The following is a 24,425-nucleotide window of genomic DNA, read 5'->3' as shown; positions in this document are numbered from 1 at the left end:
AGCAGGTGACAAATGCTGTATGTACCTGGTATTTGGTTGCCGTGCTAAAGCTGAGGTCAAATGACTGACTTAAGTTTTGGCATGGTCCAAACAAACAAACCCCAAACAAAATAAGGTATCCATTTTCTGGGTGCAGTCAGGCTACAGGCAGTGTGGTGGCTCTGTCTGGATCTCTTTCAGCTTGCCATTGCTGAGCCCTAGTGTGCACAGCAGGATCACATCTGGGCTTCCACCAGGCACCATCCAGACTGATGCTCTAGAAAAGGACTGCTAGGGTCTTCTGCTGGCCCCTGCCAGTGCCATGCAGCAGCCTGGCCTCTTGCAGCTCAGGACTGCTTTCCCAAAATCAGGTAGGAAACCCATGGTGGGCACGACCTGAAATGGTGTGTCCAGAGCCCTGCTGGATACCTCATCTGTGTGACCAATCTCTGCTGATGTGACCAGCAGCGTTATAACAGCCTGGGCAGGGCAACTTTCTCCATTTTGAAAGTGCACTGAGCTACTTTAAACTAGTAGCTACTAGTAGCTACTTTAAACTTTCACTTTTACATTGAAGTGATAGGCTAATAAATGATGAATATCTATGTAGGAACTAGTTCAGAGAACCTAGTGGTCTGGAAAGTTACATTCTGATTTGCTATGCACTAGCTTCCCCATGTTAGTAAATAAGGGCATATCTCACAGTTGTGTTGTGGGCATGAGTTATTGAACAGCAACTGGAAATCCTTTGTAGGAAGCAGAAAATATGGAAGTGTTTATGATATGAAAAAGTGAGAGGAAAATACTTGTTTTGACTGTAACTTGAATGTGCAGGTGAAACTTCTGAAAATGAAATTTAGACTTTTCATCTATTTCTACATTTTAACTTGCACTGAATCCCATTAAACTCAGTTTTATAAATTACTGCTTTCTTAGTTGATTTTTGAAAGACTGGAGCTAAAAGTTGATTTTATATTATGATTAAAAATATAGTTCTTGCATGAAATTGCAGGCTGTCAGGAACTCTTTTAAAACAAGTTGTAGAACTCCCATTTGGATAAAAAAACTATTTGTGTTTTCGTTTAATCTTTTTTTTTTTTCCACTGGACCATAAAATTCTCAGGGATTCTGTATGTTCTATGTGGGTCACACCTGTATTCATGATTTCTGTTTGAACTCAGCCTTCTGAAGTTAACTCTTCTATACCATACACAGTGGTTTGATTGTATGTTGCAGATTCAGTCACTTTTCCACTGAAAAAGGAATGCTCATTAGATGTTCACCATCAACGCACAACTTTTAATTAAAATGAAAAGAGTTCTGTTTCTCAGATACTTCCTACACTGTTAGCAGGTGTTAAGTGTTAGAACATGTGAGAAAGAATCTCACTGGGGTCAGGGAGTTGGGATTTCCATTTCATAGTTGGCATTTGCTGTTTCTCAGTTTTGCAGCAAGGTGAATTCCAATTCTCCACAGCCTTTCTTCCTAATTGGAAATGTTACAGCACAAATCATTCCATCATTCCCGCACTTATTGGTTAGGGCATTGCAGAGTTGTTATGAAAAATTAACATCAGTTCCCAAGGACTGGCTGCATAAAAATGTCTGAATCCTATGTTTTAACTTTTACTTGCCCTTTTTGTTTTTTTTTTTTTTTAACGAATCCTGCCTAGGACAGCACAACATGACATGTTGTGAGCATTCAGCTAGAAAGAGTCCTTCCTCAGAGCTCAGGAAATACCTCTGAAAGCAGGACCTCTGTCCTAGCATGGTCCTTACATTTCCTGTCGGATATTCATCTCTGTGTCTCCTCTCATTTCATTCTCCCAATCCTTTCTTTAGGAAAGGGAAATTCAGGTGTGGGATGGAGAATAGGATCCATTTGTAGTGCTGTTGCTGTTCAGTGCTAGCAGCGAGCTCAATGAGCCTATTCAGGGGTTTTGGAGCCCAGACACAAGCACTTTGTTTTCCTTGGGTCCTTCTCTATAAAGGTCACATTTGCCTTTTCTCAGTCAGAGGATTCCTGTGTGGGGGTGGCTGCTGCTGACCTTCTGAGGGGAAGTACCCAACTTGTTCTCTATCCACAGGCCTGGTCCATAAATCTGCAAAACAAGAATATGTAATATAGGGGGAATTGCATAAGCCCTACCATACACATGCCCACTCCTTTTTTTCATATGGATAGCTTTTCCAGGACAACAAGTAATTTTATATATTGGATTTTAAGAAAACTGCATCCCCTTTACTTGGTGAGAGGCCTGGGAAATCAGTTTATGAAGAAACAATATATTTTTGCCCTAAGACTAGAGTGGTTTTACTTGATTCATATATACAGAAAGCAGTGATTAAGGAAACAGAAGTAGCTTTAAAGATTGTTTATACCAAGGGACTCAAATAGCTGCATAGTGTGGGACAAGTATGTTTTAATGCTTTGATACATGATCTGGCACCACAGTAATTCATTAAACATGGTGGAGTCTTGATACTTAAAGCACTTATTTTCTTTTGCTGGACTGAAAGAAGACACATGACTAGATCATACAGAATGAGAAATTTAATTTTTTTTTCTGATTAATGCTGGCAATTACTACTGCATTTGTTGCAAAGTAGAAATAGGCCTTTGGTCGAAGCCAGATTTTTGCATTCCCCCAAATAGTCAGTGGGGCTAATACAGTACAAACTGAGCAGGATTTGGCTCTGGCATTCAAACATAAGCTACTCTTTCACAAGAGCTCCCTTCTGTTTCCTCATTCACCTTGTGAGCAGTAAATCTTTTTGATAATTTCATGCTACTCTCCCAGATATTGTTAGAATGGGCCAAGTACAATGTTTCAGTTTCTTTTTATAGTGCAAGGATTGAGCAGTCAAATAAAGAAACAGATGAAGCTTTTAAAATATATGTAGTACTTACATAAAGATATAGAAACATCTGAAAAAATGTTTATTTTTTCCTGTATATTATTCCAACTCCAATTAATTTATGTTTGCTGCTGGGAAAATAATATTGATCATAAAAATGAAATGCTGGTTGGAAATACTTAGGCTTCTGTAATAGAATATTTCTTTCATGATGAAATATGAGAATTATGTGCTTGATTTTGCTGCTGCTGAAGCCAGTGGCTAAATGCCCAATTGCCTTCAACTGGAGCAGAATTGAGTCTTCTCTTTTGCAGAAAAATATCTTTAACAGTCAGTAATTCTTAATCTCTCTGTTAAAGCACTTCAATTTGCTAAATTTTTAGTTCTGTTTCAAGCCTGGAGCCATTTGGCTGAAATTGTATTTGATGTATTTTCTGGAAGTCTGTTTTCTGAGTCTGCTTCAGAGTATGTTTCTGTATTCTCAAATAGGAAAGAACATATTTATTACAGTTACATCTCTAGATGGCTTCCCTATCTTTATTTGAAAACAAAAGAGGTGTATGTGACAAGATGCTCTTTCTATGAAGTGGGCTCTCCCACTCTGAAGAAAGTCATGTTCCTTTAGTGCAATCTGCGTCTGACACAGATATATAAAAGGCCCAAAATTTTTGGAAAATAATGTGAGCATTTGATGAATGATTTTTTTTTTTTATAAGACCCAATATGTATCATCAGCATAGTGTGTGTTTCTTAGCTTGGATGCTGAGCTCTGAGAATGTGTTAAAGGCATCTATTTAATTGTGACATAGAAAGTGAACTGGAATCTTTCTGGAGGTTAATCTATCTAAAGCATAATAAATAGATCATTGGCCTCTTTTAAAAATGTGATAAAAAGAAAAAAAATATTATGGAATTTCAGATGTTTATCATCTACTTAGTTATCCTCTTCAGGGTTTTACTGCAACCAAGAGGACACACAATAATTTTTTGATAGGAAAGAGTTTGATCATCTTATAAGGATTCAAGAAGTCAGATAAGTACGAGTAGAAGATTAGGTATCATCAATTGCAGAAAGATCATGAGGGATGAGAAGAGTGTATGTATCCAGTAGTGGTTTCTGAAACCTGAAAAATGTGTGAAATCTTAGAAATATGTGTGTGCTTGGGGCTTGATTTAACACCTGATTGTGAAGTAAGTGCTAAATTGTGAAGTTTCTGCTAATTTCAGGTAATGGTTTTATGGTATATTCTGGGGTATAATTCGCTACAAATTCAGATTGAAATTATAAGTGATAACGAAAAAAGTTATTGAGGAAGTGGTAAATAATTGCAAGGAGTATTATGGATGAATTAAAAGGATGAATTAAAATATGGGCAGAGTTACAAACACTTTGCTGGAGCTTTACACAGGTGAAGTGCTGTTGAAATGAAGTCTGTCTTCCATCTCTTCCTTCTAACCTCTTTGCTTTGCCTTTCTTTCATAGGCTGTGCTCAAGTTCTGAAACAGATATGGAGATTAGGGATAGACCATCACCCATTTTCCAGATCATATCTTCTTCCTCAGGATCCACAAAGCATCCTAGGGAGACTGTAAAGCTGTGTGTAGAGGTGAACACACCTGCTTCAAACAGGAAGCTGTTAGACCTATGACTCAGTTCCCTAAAGACCTGGTAGAAAAAGTAATGTAAAGTTCTGCTGTTGCAGAATTCCTGTAAAAAGATCATTGTAAAGCCATGTAAATATTAGTATCTTATCTCTTTGCAAAAGTGACAGGAATAGGGCTAAGGGAGGTACCAAAAGAAATCTTTTTCACAAATCTGCTTCTAGCAGGGAGTTTATGGAGAACAAAAAAACTCAAAACCAAACCACTAAACAATAACAACAAAAATACCCCAAACCAACAAAAAAAAAAAGAAGTTAAAGAGTTAGTGAGTTCTCTTGCTCTGCCATCAATTCTGCTTGTAACCAAAGGAGGTATCAATATCTGTGCTCTGCAATAGATATTAGTCTTCCACTGAGTTCTTTTTTAGATCCTGTCCTATTTTTCATAGAAACATAAAACCTTTGGCATACATAGAGATCATAGACTCTCCAGGTGATGTTAAGGTTGAAATTCTTTTTTGTATTTATGTTAAACTCTGAATAGTAGTTATGGCAGCTATTTATGCATCAAATAACTGAATCTCAACACAAAATTAGTCTCTGTTCTCTCTGCCCAAAGCCCTGATGCCTTCAATTTCCTGGTAATACCCAGGGTTTTAAATCTTATAAAGTTGACCTACTAGCTTGTGTTTCCAGAGATAAGCATCTAAGACTTTTTCAAAGCTGCAGTTTCTTTACAGTGCCTCTGCTGTGGTGTGCTGGAAAGCATTATGAGAACTGACGTTTTTGATGTCTGTGATTTTCCCTCTTTGCCTGTTGAAGATTTAATACTGTTTGCCTGCTTGCTCTCCCTCTGTCCAGTAGGAACATTTATGCCTTTCCTATAACAATGGACTGAAGGCTACTATGTTCAGAAAAATTTAGTATGCTGCCCATTTGGATTAAAAATAGAAGTAATTTCAGAAAGGCGAGGAGAGGGGGCGTGTTTGTGCTTTGTTGGCAGCATTATGAGAAGTGTGAGGTCCCATCTCATGTTAGAATTTTGTCTTGTTTGTTGTATCTCCCCTGATAAGTCAAAGTGAACTGAATAGCTTCTCTGAGTCACCAGAAAATAAAAGCTCATGGGATTAGCAGGGTTTCTTTCAATCAATGGACCTTGAAGTGATGCACATTTCTAAGCATCACTGTTGTTCTTCTAAGTCCTCCTGTGCATGAGGAGCTGTAATTATGATAAACATGATGAATGTGTCAGACTGCAGTGCCTGGCAGTCCTCTGCAAATTCAGTTGTTTAAACCTGTGAAAGAGCCACCTGTGTTCTCTGCTTTGCAAGTGGAGCAAAAAGTAAAGCAATAAGATAAAGCTGTTTTAGGCATAGAACATACACTCATTCCTCCATACACCCCAGCCTTGCCCCATCCTCACTGTAAATGAAGACAACCCATGGTGGCAGTGCTGCCTGGCTCCATAGACCTCAGTTATTCTCAAGCAGGATCAGTGAACAGATGCTGCCTGTAACCCAGATAATTTGGTTACAGTAGTTACCGCTTCTCCTTTCAGCGCGATACTGTTTCAAATATCTATTCCCTCCATATCTCCAAATGTCTCAGTTTCATCTTCATCCTCATGCTGGTGAAAACCAGAGTCCTGATCTTGCCATACGAAATCAATACATGAAAGAGATACGTAGTTGCCACTGTTGGCCAGTGTCTCACAAGCATCTTGGATGAGCTCTCAGGGGTAATGCAAAGGTGGAAGTAAAATAAGGGTTCATGGAGGAGAGTATGTCTCCTGGGTAAAGGTGAGGGAGGGGAAAGAGATCATCACTGGAGAAAGGAATAAACAAAATAAATCAGATCATCTGCCCAGCAGATTATTGTAATTAGTGACTGAGGGCACTTAATGGGATAAGGGCAGAAAGAAGTACAGGTATGTGGCATTGAAAGGGTCTTTTCCAGGGAGTGTGGATCAGTGAAACACACTGCAAAGAATGCAGAAGACTCTGAGCAAGGGGACTGGCTGACGGGAAGGAGCAGCATAAAGATACAGGACACAAAGTTGGAAGCTATTTCATGAAAAATTGGGAGCAGAGGGATGGCTTGTGGAGGGAAACACTTTCAATTAAGAAAGATGCCCATTATCTTTCTCTGTATTTCTATTTGTACAGCTGTAACATGTTCTAAGCCAGAACTGTATTTTCCTCTGTATTTGGAAGGTCCCTTGCATGCTTTTGTATGTTAGAGAAAGCAGTAGGTACAATACAAGTAGACTGTTATTGCCTGCAGAATAACAGTCTATGTTTGAAGTAATCTGTTTGGTTTTTTTTGTCTGTAAAGATTCTTCCACCAAAATCTGGGATTTTTGTATGGATAAAAAGTCCATGTGAGGCTTTTCTTAAGTTGACTAAATTTCCAGTAGGGAAAGAATATTTTTTTTTAGTTTATTTATCCTTGCTTTAATTATGAGTTATTTCTCTTACAGTTGGTGTTTGCAAGCAGGAGATGCTCCAGAAGAAGAATGCTGTTTTGGTGGATGGGGTCATCCTAAATGGTCCAATAATGGACTCAAAAGCAGGAGAGAAGTTTGTGGAAGATGCGTGTAAGATTGTAATGGAAGAAGTTGTCCAGAAAGCGGATGATGTAACAGAAAAGGTAAAGCCATAGAGTGTTGTTGAGACTTTGTAGTGAAGGTAATGAACAATAAATCAATTTTTTATAAGCTCTATTTTATTGCACTCTAAGTAGCCTCAAAATCATTTCTAGTCTGTGCTTGGCTCCAAAATAAAATGCAGCCTTACAAATTGATAAGGAATATATTATAAAACCTTCCAATAACATAAATTAGCATACATATCTGCCAGAAAATGATTTTTTTTTTAAATCTCAGAATGCAAAGCCCATTTTCTTTGAGATCACAAATGACTGTAGTGTTTTTCATGTTTGGAGTGGGGTTGAGTTATTTGTTTTCTCCTCAGAGGCACAGGCGTTGGAGAAGGAGGAAAGTGGGTGTGGTACCACCGTAAAAGGACAATGTTATAAGATTGCTGTGGGTTCTGCAGAACCTGCTTAAGAGGCTGTATGGGAAGAGGTCCTGCAAATAAACTGTGCTTGCCTTTGGGCATGCACTGCTTGCTCCCACCCCTTGGCACAGCAGCATCTGAAATGCTGTGATTACAAATCCTTAGCTAGCAGCAGAATTTGAGCTGCAGGCTTCTTTCTTTTCTGCCTTTCAGCATTTCCCACTCTAATGTTTATGCTTGAGTGTTGCCTGAGACATGATAAAACCAACATCCCGTGAGGCCAGCTTACTGGATCTATTTTCTGATGGCACACTGCCGTGCCACGGGAAGTTTTGTGAAAGCAGAGCTGAATGGGGTGATTACTTTGTACTCTATAACCTCTTGCTCCTGGCTAAGCTGTTCACTGATGGTGTCTGCCCTGCTCCCCATCACTAGGTCTGTGAGTGGCAAGCCCCTGAGAAGCTTAAGCAGATTCTTGACCTGGAGATGAGGGACACTGGAGAATGTCATCAGAAGATCCTGCAGCTCTGCCGTGATGTTATAAAATACAGCGTCAAAACCAGTAGGAATGGGGTTTAAGCACAGTTGCTCTGCATGCTAGCTTAGATGGGATAATCTTTACAAACCTCTGTCACCTTTTAGGGAACTGGGAATGTGAGTGTTTGTTTCCCTTCTGCCTATACAAGTGTGCAAACAGTTCCTTACTGAGTTCTGGTCACCATAGGCTTGACTAATATATGTCATAATGGCAAACTTATCAAAAGTAATTAACGTAATGTCCTTTGCATTAATAGTAGATTCTGTCATTTTGAAGTCTTGGGAAAGTCACCTAGACAAATGATATAACAGTCTAGCAAAACAGGCAGGAGAAGGACCTTTTTGTGTGATTTCCTGCTGTCTGAGTGATGAGATTTGGAGTCACCATCATTGCCCTCATATGTTCTTAGCGATGACGACCCTCCATTTATTATTGTTCTATTTGAGCAATAGTCTTGCAGGTTGTTAATTTGCTGATAGGCAGTAATTCCTGTTCCAGACACCATGAGAGGAGAGCCTGCAGTGTTTCAGAGACAGTACACCACAGCTCTGCAGGATTAGTTCTCTATATCTAACCTTTCTGCAGCGTGTGCAGGGTAATTCAATCTTGGTGAAAAGGGATGAACAACATCTGTTCAGGAAATGGCACTGTGAATCTGTAGCTCAGGATTTCAGATGTTGTACGGCTTAGGCTGTATTTTGTTAAGTAAGAAAGACATTTGATATAGTTTGTTGTGCATTTCTGGGCTGCATTCCCTGCTACAATCTCTGTTGCTGCAGAGTAAAACTGTAAAATAATTTTGAGAGGGAGCTTATGATTTGAAAACCACATCAGAGTAGTGATACTGATCTTCAGGGGTAGTGTACTAATAATATGCAGATATAATTACTGAATTAGTGAAAGACATTCTATTTATATTACTTTTGCAAATTGCCTTTAGATTATAATATGTCACCTTAGAAAGGATGTGGTATATAAAAATATGCTGTGCAAATAGTCTTTGAGTATAGACATTTATTGAAGCCCTAGCTATAATATAAATGGAGCCATACTGTTTACCTAGTTTTGCATGTAAAAATGCTGTGTGCTATGGATTAAAATTCAGGTGGTGACCCTACTGTTGAACAGAGTTGTTTTTACAGTCAGCAATAGCACAGAATTTTGTCAAAATTACTTATATCTCAGTGTTTAAAGGAGGGTAAATAAATTCTTTTCTCATTCATTTTAAGTGTGCAGCAAAATGTTCCAAGCTGTTAGACTGCCTCTCTCTCTTTCTGTGTTGAAACTCTGGTGGGGGGAAAGGCACAGCTGCTTGTGATCCTGTATTCTATGGCTTAGCAAAATTTGGCTGAGCATCGACTGTGGCCTCTCAAAACCACTGTTTAAAGGCACTGTGTATACTCAATTGTCAATCCCTTTTATTTTTGCTTTATAAAACTTGTGAACAACTCACAATTATTCTGTGCACCACTTGCATTTCTCAAGACATGTTTTGAAGCTTGAAAGTGCTCATTAAATTTACTTTCAAAGGAATGTCTAACTTTAGGAAAGGACAGCAAATCCAGAGAATACTGGGAGAATGGAGTCAATTGTGGTTTGCAATGGCCAGCATTCAGCTGAGAGGGAGTGTGATGTATTCCCTTTTCTGGTATATTCTGTCATTTGCTTTTCATCTGTTTTTTCAGATCACCCGAGATTTTTCAATCAGCTGTATGCTGGAATAGATTATTACTCGTTAGTGGCTCGTTTCATTACTGAAGCACTGAACCCCAGTGTGTAAGTGCAGTTCTTTGTCCTCTTGATAATGAATTAGTATGCTTTTTGGAATAACAGCTTTTTTGCTTCCTTGCCTCTGATTTCTGTTTCCAGTGTTACAGAAGAGGCAGGAATTGTGCAAGACTTTGGGAGAGGAAACCCTCTGATTTAGACTGGCTGAAGTTGGGGTTTATGAGGAGAGAGTTTTTTTCGAAGTTAATAAACCTAGAGTTTTATCTCACATAGTACATAAAAATAAATCAATCAGACTTAACTTGGTTGTTCTTTCCTTTGAGGCATTCTGTTCATAGTTGACTACAAATGATTACCTGTCTACTGTTTACTTGCAAATGTAAAGCTGAAATTTAAGCATGTGACCTATATTAATAGAAAACTCTGGTGTATTACTTTTAGAGTGGAAGTGTCAATGAGATGCTGCCAGAAACGAAGGGATTGCTCTATTGTATCAGGTCCATAATGTTTTTAGTTTAGAGTCCTACTGCTGGTGGTGATCAGCTCCTGATAGATTAGAGAAAGGTGCAAGAAGCCTTTGTCTAGTTTTAGCAATGCTCTGTGCCATGAGTTATGTAGTTTTAATACCAATTATCATACTGTAATTTCTCTTCAGGTACACATATGAAGTATCCCCTGTGTTTCTGTTGGTGGAAGAAGCAGTCATCAAGAAAATGATTGAATTCATAGGCTGGGAAGAAGGGGATGGTATATTTAATCCAGGTAGGAACAGTTCAGACCTCAAGCTGCCTATAAACTGCCTAATACCATTAATTCTATAAACATTGGAGTTATACAAATTGCATATTTGAAAATGCATGCAAAAGTGTAGTGTTAGACAAAACTATTTTATTTTTATTTCTAGGCTTATGTTATGTGTTTCTAGTAATAATTTGGCAATTTTGTCCAGTGAAAGAATGAAAACACTTCTACATTAAACATAATTATATGAAATTACTTGAAATTAATTGTTTGTAGCTGATGCCCTTCCTGACCTTATTAACAATACCAACAGCCTCGATGGGGAAGAAGTCAACTGAGCTGACAGACAGGAACCTGATTTATGTGCTAGATGCCAATCCCTGGTGCCTGAGGGCATAGATCTTTGTATCCTGCTTATGAATTGTGGGAGCAAGAATTTACATGTTCTTAACTCCTTTGAATTTTTATAATTTTATTAAATATTATAATAAGGCAGGCCAAACAGATACTTCTTAAGCTGCTTGATAAACCATATGTTTCAAATGTTCTGTAAGCCCACGACACTGAAATAGTGAAGCATAATGGTGATATTTCACAGATTATTCAGGTAACAAATAATTGGGATAGTTGTGAAGGTTTTATATCTATTTTGGGGTGAGAAGAGAAATTAAATGAGTACATGAGTTTAAACTCCTTCTCCCAAACTGAAAGAAAGTCAGTAATTCTAGCCTACACATGAGTAGTAGAAAAATAAACAAGATAAAAATCCCTATTTTTTAATATATTACTGGTACGGATTTATTTTTCACATCAAATTGGATGTGTATTTTTGGTAGAAGCCTTGCTTTTACAGAAGAATTTCTGGCTTAATACTTAGTGATCTACTGAGAGAAGATAAATTTATTGCCCTTGTTTTGGTTCTAGTTTTATGTAAGGGTTTTTCTTACTGCTTTGGTTTTGTACTTCTAGGTGAGTAAAACCTGTCCCAAGTGAATAAAACTTGTCCAGATCTTACCTTGCAGATCTTTCAGTTCCCACTCACTGTGTTTATTTTTGAGGTTTTTTTTTTTTTTTTTTTTTTTTTTTTGGTTTTATTTTTTTTTTTTTTTCCCAAAGATCTTTTTTCTCCCTTGGTCCTCTGAGGCCTGGTTGCCCAAGAGATCTCCAAGGCTCTGAGTTTGGTGCAGGCAGATGAGCTTGTTCTGCTGCAGTGTAGAGGGGAAGGTGCTGTGCCAGGGTTGGGAAGGACTGCTTGGGCACAGCTCTTACTCCTCAAAGAGGAAAATATCCCCAAAGAGCATCCAAACAGGCTCTGCTTCCATGCCTACTGCAGAGCCCAAGGTTCATTTTATGGATGTAGCCTTCAGGGGAGGAAATAAACTGTGATGGATGCATCACTAGGATGCCTGTGGGTTTTATTTTTCCCTTAATAGGTCAAGCTCTCAGATGCAGGAAAGGTACTCATACTGTGGCTAATACAATATTTGTATGTCTCTTTTTGCAGGTGGCTCTATTTCTAATATGTATGCTATGAACTTAGCAAGGTACAGATTTTGCCCTGAGATAAAGGAGAAAGGACTCTCAGGTCTGCCAAGACTAGTTCTGTTCGCTTCAGAAGAGGTAAAATGAAAACAAAGAAAAGCTTTTTGAACTTTATTTTTTCAGTAGCTGCAAAATGATATCATTTGCATATCTTATGGGGCACTGGGAGAAAAATTCTGACATCAGCGTATGATGTGGAATATTGGAGCAAAGTGGAGAAGTCTGATGGTAAATTTCCCTGCAGAAGCTTTCTTGCGTTCAGAAAACAAACACAGATGTTGCTGCTTTGAAAACTGCTGATACAAGAACAGGTTGTACATGGGGCAAACCTGAAGCAGAATGCATGTGCTGTAATGTGGAAGTCTGCAGCATTTGATTTCCCACAGCACAAAGTCTAGCAGGAACTGTAGGTGGGTTTTGGATGTCAAAGGTTTTTTTCTGCATGTTTAATTTGTACTAAACTCAGTACTTGTGGGCCTGTGAGATGGCTCTCTGCAGCTCCCATTTTGCTCTGTGTCTGAATATACAGATTGGATGTGGTACAGAGTCAAACCCACCATATGCCTCTCAGAAAAAAAAATTCTGGACCTTTAGACATTTTTTCTTTAAATAATTGAAAATACCTGGCCAGTTTTTAAAGTTTTTGAATAATATCAATCCAAAATGCCTGTGGGAAATTGAGTTACATTCATACATTTATTCTGAAGGTAGATTTTGGAGGCTTTTTTCTCTTCCCTGTCCCTTCAGTTTTGAGAGCTTATAGTTTGATTAGTGTAGAATTGTTATGAATTCTGACTCTACTATATAAAAGCCCCAGTGGAAGCCTGCACAGAACCTTGTTGTATTAGAAAATATGGACTTACTAGGATAATTTTAGCTCAGACTGTTTATGCTCCAAACAGTTTGCAGTGTAACTAGATGAGAGGCTGATTTTGAAGAAGCCTGAGGGATGAAAGCATTGTGTAAGTTTTCCAAGACAACACATCTTTTGGAACTGAGCCCACATATTCTAAGTAAAGGCGGGTTGTTTGTTTTTTCTCCCCCAAAAATATATTTTCTTGTTTGCTTTCTTTTCTTTTTCCGAAAAGTGTGTGTATGGAAATACATGCCAGTTCATACTTAATCCCTTATGTTACATCTTCAAAATAGTTAAGGAGGAAAAAATGAGTTTGAAGCAAGTTCCATAAATGCTTTTGAAGTAAAGCCCATGAAACTTTCATCATGAAGTAACGTTTTATTTCATTGCATGGTTTCACTACAACATATTTTCTTACTCTGAAATAAGCAAACATTTAAATTCATGTCAAAAGAAATTTTAATTGTCTGCCAGAATAAATTTATTTTTATGTCTCTGCTTCACCAGGAAGACCAAAACCATAAAACATAAACTTGACCAGGAAAAATGAATTGGTAAATTATTTGTAAGGCCATGCTTTTGATCTCTAATACTTTGTTTGCTTCAAACAACTATATAGTCTTTAATACTCAATAATCATTTACTGTAAAACTGATGCTTTTAACAGCCAGATAGTGTGACTATTTTCTAAGATCACTAGTGTTTATTCAGTGTTACGAGGGAGGAAATGGGCATATTAATTTATAATTGTTTTGAATCCACCTGTACTGAGTCCAAGCTAGATGACTTTTTGGAAACTTTTGTTCAGATAAGCCATGTTGAGAATATATGTAATCAGTAGCCCACACTTGAGACAAGTGTGGAAGCGCTGGTGTCATACCAAAAAAAAATCCTGTTTTTTTTATTATTGGTTTTATTTTGACTCTTATTTAACATTTTGCACTTTTGAATCACAGAACCAAGGAACCATTTAGGTTGGGCAAGACCTCTAAGATCATCAGGTTCAACCTTTGACTGACCACCACCTTGTCAACAAGACCATGGCACTAAATGCCACGTCTGGTTGTTTCTTGAACACCTCCAGGGATGGTGACTCCAGCACCTCCCTGGGTAAACTTCCAGTGCTTAACCTTTCCTGTGATGACATTCTTATTGTCCAGCTTGAAACTCCCCTGGCACAGCTTGAGGCTGTGTCCTGTCAGTGGTTGCCTGGGAGAAGAGCCTGACTCCCCCCAGGCTACACTCTCAGGCAGTTGTAGCGAGCAATAAGCTTGGTTACCTCTGTTCAGCCTTTTCCCAGGCTAAACACCCCCAGCTCCCTCACCCACTCCTCACAGGCCTCACTGTCTAGATCCTCCACCAGCTCTGTTGCCCTTCTCTGGACACGCTCCAGCCCCTCAATGTCTTTCTTGTAGTGAAGGGCCCAAAACTGAGCACAGGATTTGAGATGTGGCCTTACCAGTGCTGAGCACAAGGGAACAATCCCTGCCCTGGTCCTGCTGCCCCCACCACTGCTGATACAGGCCAGGATGCCATTGGCTTTCTTGGCTACTTTAGCACACACTGGCTTGTGTTCATGTGGATGTCAACCAGCACCCCTAGGTCCTTGTCCACTGGGCCCCTTTCCAGCAATTCTTCCCCATGCCTGTAGTGCTGCCTGGGGTTGTTGTGACCCAAGTGCAGGACTGGGCACTTTGACTTGTTGAGTGTCACACCCTTGGCATTGCCCATCAATCCAGCTTGTTCAGATTCCTCTGCAAATCCTTTCCTGTCCTTCAACAGATCAATTTCCCACCCAGCTTGGTGTCATCTGTGAGCTTCCTGAGGGTACACTCAATCCCTTCATCCAAACATCCTCCATTTTTGTTGGATTTTTTTGTTTGTTTTGTTTTAACTGAAGAGGTTCCTGGAGAAGCAAATTGTCAACCCTCCCAACAAAACAAACTTGGAAAAGTAAAACAAAACTTGGAGAAATTACCAACCTGAGTTTATCTTCATCAAGAATCAGGCTTGAGCATTGGCATGGAGAAGCCATGAGGGTATAATGAACAGAGTATTGACAAGGAGTCAAAAGACATGACTGTTCATTCAAGGCCCTTGTGTCATTTTAGGCCTTGGCTGAAATAAAATTATTTTTGCCTTGATTTGCTAAGTCTCTAAGTTTCAGTTTGGCACTTATCAAGTTGAAAGAGTTGCCCTGCTGCAAAGCAGGGGAATGCACAGACTTTCAATGACTTATGTGATCTGGGGCTATGTATTTTTGTATGTTCTTGGATAATATAAAGATGTATATTTAATGCATGGCCCACCCAAGGTCCTCACATATTCTGCTTGGCCTTCAGGAATAAAAAGGCTCCTTGTTCCTGTAAGCAAATGCTTAGATATTCAAAGCTGTGGTGATATGCAGTGAACACTGTTTATGCTGCTACTCTGTAATACTTTTTGCTGGACCATAGCAGTGTGATTCCCCTTGAGACAGGAGCAGCAGAGGAGTAATTGTTGTATCCCACTTTCTGGAGGCATGATTTGTGGTTCTGTAGGAGATAAATGCTGTTCTAGTTATAGATATCAGCCCACCTTTTTATTCCCTTTTGCTATCTGAGTCCCATCTAAACTTTATTCTGGCACAAGTATGTGCTGCATTGATCTGAAAGGTAGAAATCTGGTAAATTGGAGGCAAGTAAGGGTAGAAGAGGATGTGTAAACAGTTGAAATGTACATGCTGATGTGAGCAGTTTTTTTAGATTAAATGAAACTAAATTCCTCCCCAGTGCAACTTGATCATGAAAGTAATAAAGTGAGAGAACACAACATTAACTTAGCATGTTGTCCCCTGTTGAAATTACAACAGACAAAAACGGGTAATAAGGTAATAAAACAATCTCATAATAAGATAATTGCTTTATGCAATCATGTTTCTAGGAAACTTTTTAAAATCAAGAAAATACAAATTTGTCTTCTGTTTTAATGAGCGAAGCTAGAAAGTACCTTGTCTTTGCAAACATCATTAGGAGATGAAAACTATGTCTAGATATAGGTAAAATAGTACAGCAGCACATCTTAAATGCACCAATGTTCCGATTTGATCTTATGCTCTGAGATGGTAATTTCTTACTACAAAATGGCTACAGATTCAATAATTTGTCCAAACAAACTGTGAAAGACATGCCAAGAGTAACCTGAACTCATAGTATTTAAAATAATACTTTTAATCTGGATATTTCTTTCTCCTTTTTTTGGAAAGGGAACTATGAAAAGTGAATTAGTTGGTGCTCTTGTGACTGTAGCTGCTAAATGCTCTTTGGTATATTTTTTCTTAAAATGATGCAATGCAGTTTAGCATAATGGCTTCTAAGAAGGGGGAAGAAATTCTTACATGTTTTCAATCAATATAACTGAAAGACCTCTTTTTTCACCAAAGAAAGCATATCCTAAGTCTATGTAGTATTATGGGTCTTGTTCTTTTTCTGTCCTAGTGAAAGACAGAATTTTCCAAGAAGTACAGAGGTACTTCTGAAGGAAAAATAATTTCTCTTGCAGCCTGTTTGTTTTTGTATTCCCTCTGTTCTTCCTTCTTTTTTCCTCAGCTTTTTGGTATAATCTCTCAGGTACTCAAGCCTCTTTTATCTTTCTTCCAGTATCTCATACCATTGTTTATAATAAAATATATATTTTGCCGGTTGTCTGCTTACTAGTATTCTGAATTTGCACGTCTTATTCAGTTTGGAAGGATCTGATTATTCTTGGTGATTCATACATTTCATTTGAAAGTAATGGCTAGAAATCAGTGATTTCTGGCAACTTGTATTTGAAGTGATTCACTCGTCAGTCAAAAACATCTCCAAACTTCTGCTGAACAACACACAGCCACTTACAGTCTTTATTACCTTTATTGAAGTAATGTAAGACTAATTATCCACCTATGTATGTTATTATTCTTGCAACAGTCTAAATGACTGAGCCCTAAAGGCCTTGTGGATGTGTCATGTTACAAATTAAGCTTTCTTAAAACTACTCAGTAGCATCATGTCATTCTATGCCTTTGTTTAAAAAGTGGGTGATGGTGGGGGAAACCTCTTTGTCATAAAGAAAAAGAGCCCTCTGAGATCATCCATCTCATCAAAATAAGCGTGACAGGCTTTAATACCCTTAATATATTCATGCCCACACATTAAAATGTTGTACATTTTTCTTAATTATGTTCTGCAGTAACTGCATTTGTGTGAACTCTCAGGAAGAAAATGGAATTAATTAACCACCTGGCTTCACCTCCTGTATGAAAAGCAGCAATTTCAGACATCTTTGTGTTTGCTGGCGTATACTTCATTTTAACCCTTCAGTAATAATGTGTAAAAGAGACAATTTTATTTTTGTGAGGAGGGCAGTGATAATCCAAGGGTTGGATGGTCTTGGTTCTGAGAACTCTCTAGCCCTATGGGATGTGGTGAACTCTCAAAGGTGACTCCACTGCAATAAGTGGGTAGTTTTGATGTCTAAGTACCCTCAGGTTAAAGAGGTTACTGTATCTTGAATTCCCAGGCTAATCTTGAAGACAAATTAAGCAGAGATCAGTGTGCTCTTGTTCTGGAATAAGCAAAAGTGCTCTTGTGCTGGAATAAGAGCATCCATAGCAGAGCAGGTGCTTATAAGGGTGAACGTTAGAAATATGGTTAGATAAACCATTACTATTTGTTGAAAAGAAAAAAGTTTGTAAAAAGTATATAGTGGTCTGTGGGCTTGAATAGCATTTTCACCTTAGTCATTTTACCACATTCTGATTAAATAAACACCGATTTCTAAAATCCTCTTTTGCACTCCACAGGCTTCATAGACTGATGCCCTTTATTCAGTGCAAAGTGAGAAGTGGGCTGCATGTGTCTGTGTACTCATCCAGATATGTCTCTGTGATGAGACCTAGCTAAAATTCTTTGCTAAAATAGTAACTTAATTTTCTGAAAAATGCAGACTGGTCCACCCTGGAACCTTACGCAAAATCCACAGTAAATTATGAAGATGTGCTGAGTCCTGTCTAAGGTCTGCTTGCTTTCACAGTAGTTTCTAAGGTTCACAATCATATGAACTACACACCATCATGATTTCCAGATCATTTTGCAGAATAGGATGTTGAAAGCCTTGCATATCCCCATTTTACCACATCAGAAGCTTTGGTGGGTTGAGCTCCTTGATGCTGTGAACATGGGTTGGTGTTTTGAGGGCATAGGTCAATTTAGCAGAGTATCCTGTCTCTGGCAGTGGCCATCAGCTGGGGATTAGAGAAAGCATACAGAATCATTACAAACATAAAGTAGTAGAAGCTTCAAATACACATCCTAACTAAGCGTCCAGTTTCCTAATCCAGAGTGGTTCTTTTGGACTTTCAGACCTAATTAATTGTTTCCAGGCTGTTGAGTTAAACAGACTTTAGACCCTTTTCCTCAAGCATTTCCTAGCTCTTACACTCATTGATATTTTTGACTTAGTTCTATTAAAACAATTTGAAACAATTAATAATTCTTCTCTGATGACACTTCAAAGTTTCTACTTTTCATTCTAATGCAGAATGAGCTCTAAGAAAAATTGTATGAAGTAGAGCTTCCAATCTTTTTCTTAACTCTGTATTTCAAACATGGTGCACAACTTTTTTGTCTTATTTTCTCCAGTTTTCTGTGTGTGTTAAGTACATGGTGGGCTTTGTAATATGTACCTTATCATTTTGTTTTTGTGTTACAGTATGCTGTTGTCATGGCTGTTAGGTGCTTTTGTACTTGCCACTGTTCCCTGTTAAGGAATTTGTTTCTCTTGTTTAATTGTGTGTGCTTTTTTTTTGTGCCTCTCTCTTTTACAGTGCCATTACTCCATGAAGAAGGCAGCCTCCTTCCTGGGAATTGGTACAGAGAATGTGTACTTCATCAAAACAGATGAAAGGTAAGAATGCAAAAGCCATGACTGATCTCTGAGCCTTTGTAAAATGCAGTAGTGCTGTACATAACTAACCTGTTTGAATGTAACTGAAAAAGTTTTAAATCTGTGTCCCTTAGAGGTAAGATGATACCTGAGGAACTGGAGAAACAAGTCCAGCGGGCCAGGAAAGAGGTGAGAGGGGGAGAGAGAGTGTGAAGGAGAGAGGAGTGTGTGCAGACTGTGTGCTTGTGTCTGGGTGAAAGGAAGGAAAACTAAGAGTGACCAAAATCTTAAAAGTAGGGCAGTTAATGTAACAATGTCTTTCTTACAGGTACAATCTGTTTGCCACAAACTTGTGGAACAAGCCAAGGCTTATGGGTTCTACACTCTTAGAAGGGAGGAAAATTCCACAGGGTGTTTACTGCTAATGAAAGTCCTGACTACAATGCTGCTCTGAAGTATTTAGCACATTTCTTATAGGATTTCCTTTGGCCTTGATCCTTTTTTAAATGGATGCAGTATGTTTTCCTAAAACGGTTTTTTAGTTAATTACAGCAGCTATTGCTCTATTGCCTCTGCAGTAAGCAGCAACTGTAACATGTGGCTTAGTCTCTAAAACTGTCTTATAAGCTTCAAATGCTAAATTCTGTCCTTTCTATTATTCTACTGAGAGTGCAGAGAAGTGCCTCTTTTCCCCTAGGGACTTTGCCAAGTAGGAAGTCAAAGGCAAGAATTTGGAAAGGCACTGATGTGTATTTGGACAACATTAACACACATTCCCACAATCTCTAAGACAGTCCTTACCTACAGTCAACATAATTTATTTTAGAGAGCTTGAAGGACTGAATGTGACTTCCAAGAGAATCTGCTTTTGGCTTGGTTAGCTCACCCTTTGTGCATCAGAGCAGTAAAATTCAGAGCTCAGCTCTTAGTCCATGATGAGTGAATACAAAGCAGCTAGTGCAATGTTCATGGCATGGATGATACTTCCATGGAATTCTGTCTTGGGAAATCTGCCTTTGTGGCTGATAGAAAAGCCAAGGCAGCCCTGTCTTGTCCTGCGCTGGCATGGCCACAACAGCTTACAGTAAGTTCTGATTTGGATACATTTTCTGCCAAACAACCATCTCTTTTTTGAGCTTCATGCTGGATAGCATAGCTATTGATACATGGGGGCCCTGATGACCTAGCAAACTCTCTTCTATGCCTCCTTCCCTACTTTGCATTTTCTGAGAAAGACAACTTGTACTTTACTCATTTGAGCAAGCTGGGGGGGAAAAAGGGACTGAAATGAAATAAAGTAATGGGAAGCAGGCTTGCAGGAGAATCATCTCTTTGCTTTTGCAAAAACAGTATTCTTGTTTGTTCTTGTAACAATACATGTAGTGGTCATTTGAAAGATATCATCTGTCATTTGTGATTTTTTTGAAAAGGTCTACCTCAGTATGGTACCCCACAATTTAAAAACAAAATGCTTTGCTTGCAGGAAAACACTATTTCACTTGCATTTTAAAGGAAGTTACAGGTGTATTGGAAGGTTTTCATTTAATCAGAGACACAGTGTGTCTGTCCAACTGTGTCTGTTACAACTTTTACAGAAGGACATTTCAGTAAATTACAGTAAATATTCTAATGACTTTAGACAACAGAGGATGTGTTTGCTGATGACTGAAGCACAAAAAGATCACTAAATATGAAAGGCAAGAGTCTTCTCTTTTTAGAGAACTTAGGCAGGAAGACTAGATTAACTATATTGTCAAGAGTAATAAAAATGTAATTCCCTTCTTTGTGGGAAAAGTATAATGGTAGCAATTACTGGAATTTGTAGATATCTGAGACTTTTCTCTGTATTCAGTTGTGCTTCCAATTGCTTGAGAACCTTTGACTTTGATGTAGCTGTGGGACAAAATTGCTGGGAACACTAATAGAAAATAGATGCATTGGATACATCTTTGCCTCACTTGCAAGAGTTCTGTACTCAAGATTCAGGCTGATTTGCTGATTTGTAAGTTTGATTAACTATCGTGGTGGCTTGTACTCAGAATTAATGACCAAGAAGTGAATTAAAGGCTGGTAAGTCTTTGTGAATGTATGGGATTAATTTAAGTTCATTCCAATGTTACTTTTCACTGCTTTAGCCATTTGTAAAGAAAATCTAAAATACAAATAAATCATAATTACGTACCATTCTAACAGTCCTCTACACTGTAAAGAAGGATTAAACTGTCAGAATGTAAATGTGATATAAGCCTGTACATCTCTGTAGATGCCTAAAGTGGCAACATTTAAAAAAAAGAAAAAAAATCGTATTTCAGCTGGGTGAAGATACATGGAAGACTTGTGTGGAGCTTGATTTTTCAGCTGATGTCTGATTTCACTAAAGCTCCATTGAGTTACACACTTATGCCATCTGAGAAATCTAATTCACTGCAAATGAGCTTGAGTGATCCCAGCTTGCACAATCCAATAACACCTTGAGAGCCCCTGCAGTAGGTGTGTTGTCATTCTGCAGGCCAGATGCTGAACTGTGCAGAGCAGCTCTTTCAGCAGGCCCTTCCCAGCAGTGAGACTGCACAGTCACTGCTGGGACAGATACCCTCAATTTCATGGAGCTGCTACAGACTCTCATGGGCTGCTTTCATGGAGTTGCTTCAGGTTCTGCTCCTAAGCAGAGCCAGCACAGATCTGCAAGGGTCTGTGAGCCAGAATGCTGCTAGCTGAAGGGAAGCAAAGATGGATGGCTGTCAGTGGCTGTCTGAGACCCCAGCCTAACAAAAGCTTTCCTCATCCCACCTGACTGACCTGAACACCATCTGAGATTTCCAGCAGTCTCTCTCCTAACATTCAGTTACTGTCTTCAGCCCTTCTTCTTTCCCAGACAGGAGTGGGAGCAAGGGAATAGCACTGAGCTGCAGGTCAGGCGTGGGATCAGACAGCAGTGACTGTCCCTGTCATGGAGTGCACCAACGTGGCTGAAGGCAAATCACCTTCCCTAGCTGAAGTTTCCTCTTCAGCAGGCAGAGAACAGGGGTCTTGTAGAGACAGTGCAGGTGGAAACCCTAACGGGATGAGCCCTTTCCTTGCATGGGTAGTCTGCTGGCTGAGCTAATTGCTTTATTTTATCAGTCAGAATGACAGCATATATGGTAGTGAGATGTGAAAGACTGAGAATTGAAAACCAGTGTATAAAGAGAGATGTCATATATCCGGTATGTTTTGATTTTGACAAAACTAGCATATGTCAAAACAGTCTGAAGCTGCAGAAGTCTGCCCTGGGATGGTGTTAAGTGGAAATGGAATATGCCTTTTTTTTTTTTTTAATGAAAAAAAAAAAGAAAAAGAGATCCAGCACTATTAAATGCAGCACCTTCTGCTGGGAAACTAAAATGTGGATTGTCACATCTTTGTCCTACTTTCCTACATCTTTTTATAGTTTAGCTCTGCAAGTATACAAGGAAGAGATGAGCAGTGCAAATGATAACTTTTTTTTTTGTTTTGAATCCTATTGCAGGGGTCAGCACCATTTCTTGTCTGTGCTACAGCAGGCACAACTGTGCTGGGAGCATTTGATCCTCTGGATAAAATTGCTGATATCTGTGAAAAGCATGGCCTCTGGCTTCATGTTGATGTGAGTTTGTATACTGCATGGTTTTGTTTAGCACTGCTTTTTTTATAATTGCTCTTTGACTGTTGATATTTCTTTTTTAGAAGCTGGGCTCTAATAACATTTCTTTTTCCTTACATAGGGACCAGAAATATGTTCTGATTTGACTCTGTTACATATGCTGCAAAACAGCAAATAACTTGGTTCTGACAAGCAGCCAAAGCTGTTTTGTTATTGTCGGGTTATATTTCAAAATTATTTTATAATCAATTTCTTCTTCTTGCTACCTTCTAAAAATGCTTCAAGAGTGATATACAAACATAAGTTTTGATTCTCCCCACATTCTGTTGGGGAATAGACACATTAGAATTATATGCAAGGTTCATAAACAGGGTAAAATAAAGATCTGCTTTCTGACTCAATCAGTCATAAATTAGTCTATTTCATATTTACAGATTTGAATTTCCTGTATATATCCTTACATTTTCCTAAATGTTTCAGAAATTTTTCTCTTTTAAAAAATTCATTGTAATTTTGGGCTTGGATGTTAAAATCCTGTAATGAATCTTTTTTCAATAATCACTGTGCCTTTTTATGACTTGAAAGAGTTAGCTGTAAATGTATTTTTCTAAAGATAGGCCACTTCATATTTTCTAAAATTGCATTCTCTTTATAATTGCAATGCCACAAATCCAGAATTATAGTTGGCTAGATTAAAAGTCATGGAGCAATAAGAGAGTCTGGAGCAATATTTGTGTAGATTTCCAGTCCTGCTCTAAATTTCTGAAATATTTGTATAATGTTGAGTATCTAAAGAAAGATCACGTAGGCATTGATGCATGTTTCAAATAAGTGTCTCACAGGCATTAATAAATAAAGTCACTGTATGTATGAGTCAAAAGAGTTTTCTTATATTCTTGGAGACAATGCAGAATTTAGGCCTAATATTTAAAATGTCTGCCAAGCCTCCTCACTGCTGTGTGCTGCTGGGAAGAGCTCATCGGATTTTCAGCAGGAGAGCAACACTCCTGTTACACAACTCTCTCGTGTGTCTGTGTGTGGCTGGTGGAGGGAGGGATGTGGTTGGAATCTGTGTTAGACCTTAGGTGAGTCAAACAGATGTGGCTGGAGCCATCCCCAGTGGCTGCAGGAGAACAGTGAGCAGTCTCTCTGTAGCTGAACTCAAATATGGTGGGATGAGCCTGGGTCCTGTTCTGAACCTTAGGGAGTTGTTAGTGTTTTGAAAAGAACTAACTTTATTCTTCTGAATTTGCCTCATGTTAAGCTAAGGTAAAAATGTCCAGGAATATCTTTAAGTTATTTTCTGTTTTGAAATTACTGTAGTTGTCAGATGTTAATTGTTTCCCAGTAGAAGGACAAATGTCCAGTGATAAATTGGGTTTACACTCTGGAACATCAATTGTTCTCTTAAGATATGATTCATGTTATGAACCTCTCAGTGGTTCTCAGAAGTTCTATCAGTATTTTCTCTATTTTTCACACTATATAAAGGGTTGGGTGGATGGCTGTTTCTGTATTTTTTTGTTAAAAGTTTCTAGCTGTATTTGTAATAGGACAGGATATAGGGAAAGACTGAAAGCTTTCCACAGAAGTGACATCTGGCATACATGTATGTACAAGTGTGCTATGGTAAAATGAGCAGACTGTGATTCTTAGTGTAACATTTTTTCCCTCACAGCACCACTAGAAAGAGATTTACTGAAATTGTATGTGAGCAGGTGCAGTGAGACTGAGTCTCTACCATTCAGAAAGACTATAAGAAACATAGAGAAGGATTGCTTTTTTCTGTTTACTTTTTTATTTTGGTTTTTTTTTAGCAAGAATACCTCTTACCACTAGAGGATAGAATGTAAAATTTTTGAAATCTTTGAGAATCTACAATCTGCTGAAAGGCCTGGCTTCTTGTGGAATGATTTACACATTATGCAGTCTACAAAGTATTCTGCTGTTTAGGCCTGCTGTACCTTTGAAGGAAAAAAAAAAAGGTACAGTGCAATTAAAACAGAGTAAAACCCAGGTTAAGTGCTGTCTAATGTAGA

At 38.5% G+C, this 24,425-nt stretch overlaps 1 protein-coding gene across 3 annotated transcripts in view; it reads left to right on the top strand.

Moving 5' to 3' along the window:
• GADL1 (glutamate decarboxylase like 1) overlaps positions 1–24,425 on the top strand; it is an 81,991-nt gene that overhangs the window by 4,471 nt on the left and 53,095 nt on the right. For all 3 annotated transcript variants that reach the window (XM_064704708.1, XM_064704710.1, XM_064704709.1), the window contains exons 2-9: positions 6,918–7,087; positions 7,891–8,017; positions 9,679–9,769; positions 10,377–10,483; positions 11,967–12,082; positions 18,706–18,785; positions 18,899–18,953; positions 22,273–22,389. In XM_064704708.1, the coding sequence (XP_064560778.1) occupies positions 6,918–7,087; positions 7,891–8,017; positions 9,679–9,769; positions 10,377–10,483; positions 11,967–12,082; positions 18,706–18,785; positions 18,899–18,953; positions 22,273–22,389 (863 nt within the window). The remainder of the gene's footprint in view (positions 1–6,917; positions 7,088–7,890; positions 8,018–9,678; positions 9,770–10,376; positions 10,484–11,966; positions 12,083–18,705; positions 18,786–18,898; positions 18,954–22,272; positions 22,390–24,425) is intronic.

This window comes from Zonotrichia leucophrys, chromosome 2 (assembly GCF_028769735.1).
Source record: "Zonotrichia leucophrys gambelii isolate GWCS_2022_RI chromosome 2, RI_Zleu_2.0, whole genome shotgun sequence".
Lineage (NCBI taxonomy): Eukaryota > Metazoa > Chordata > Aves > Passeriformes > Passerellidae > Zonotrichia > Zonotrichia leucophrys.
The sequence above is the reverse complement of the archived record's forward strand: the minus strand, read 5'-3'. Positions and strand labels throughout refer to the sequence as shown.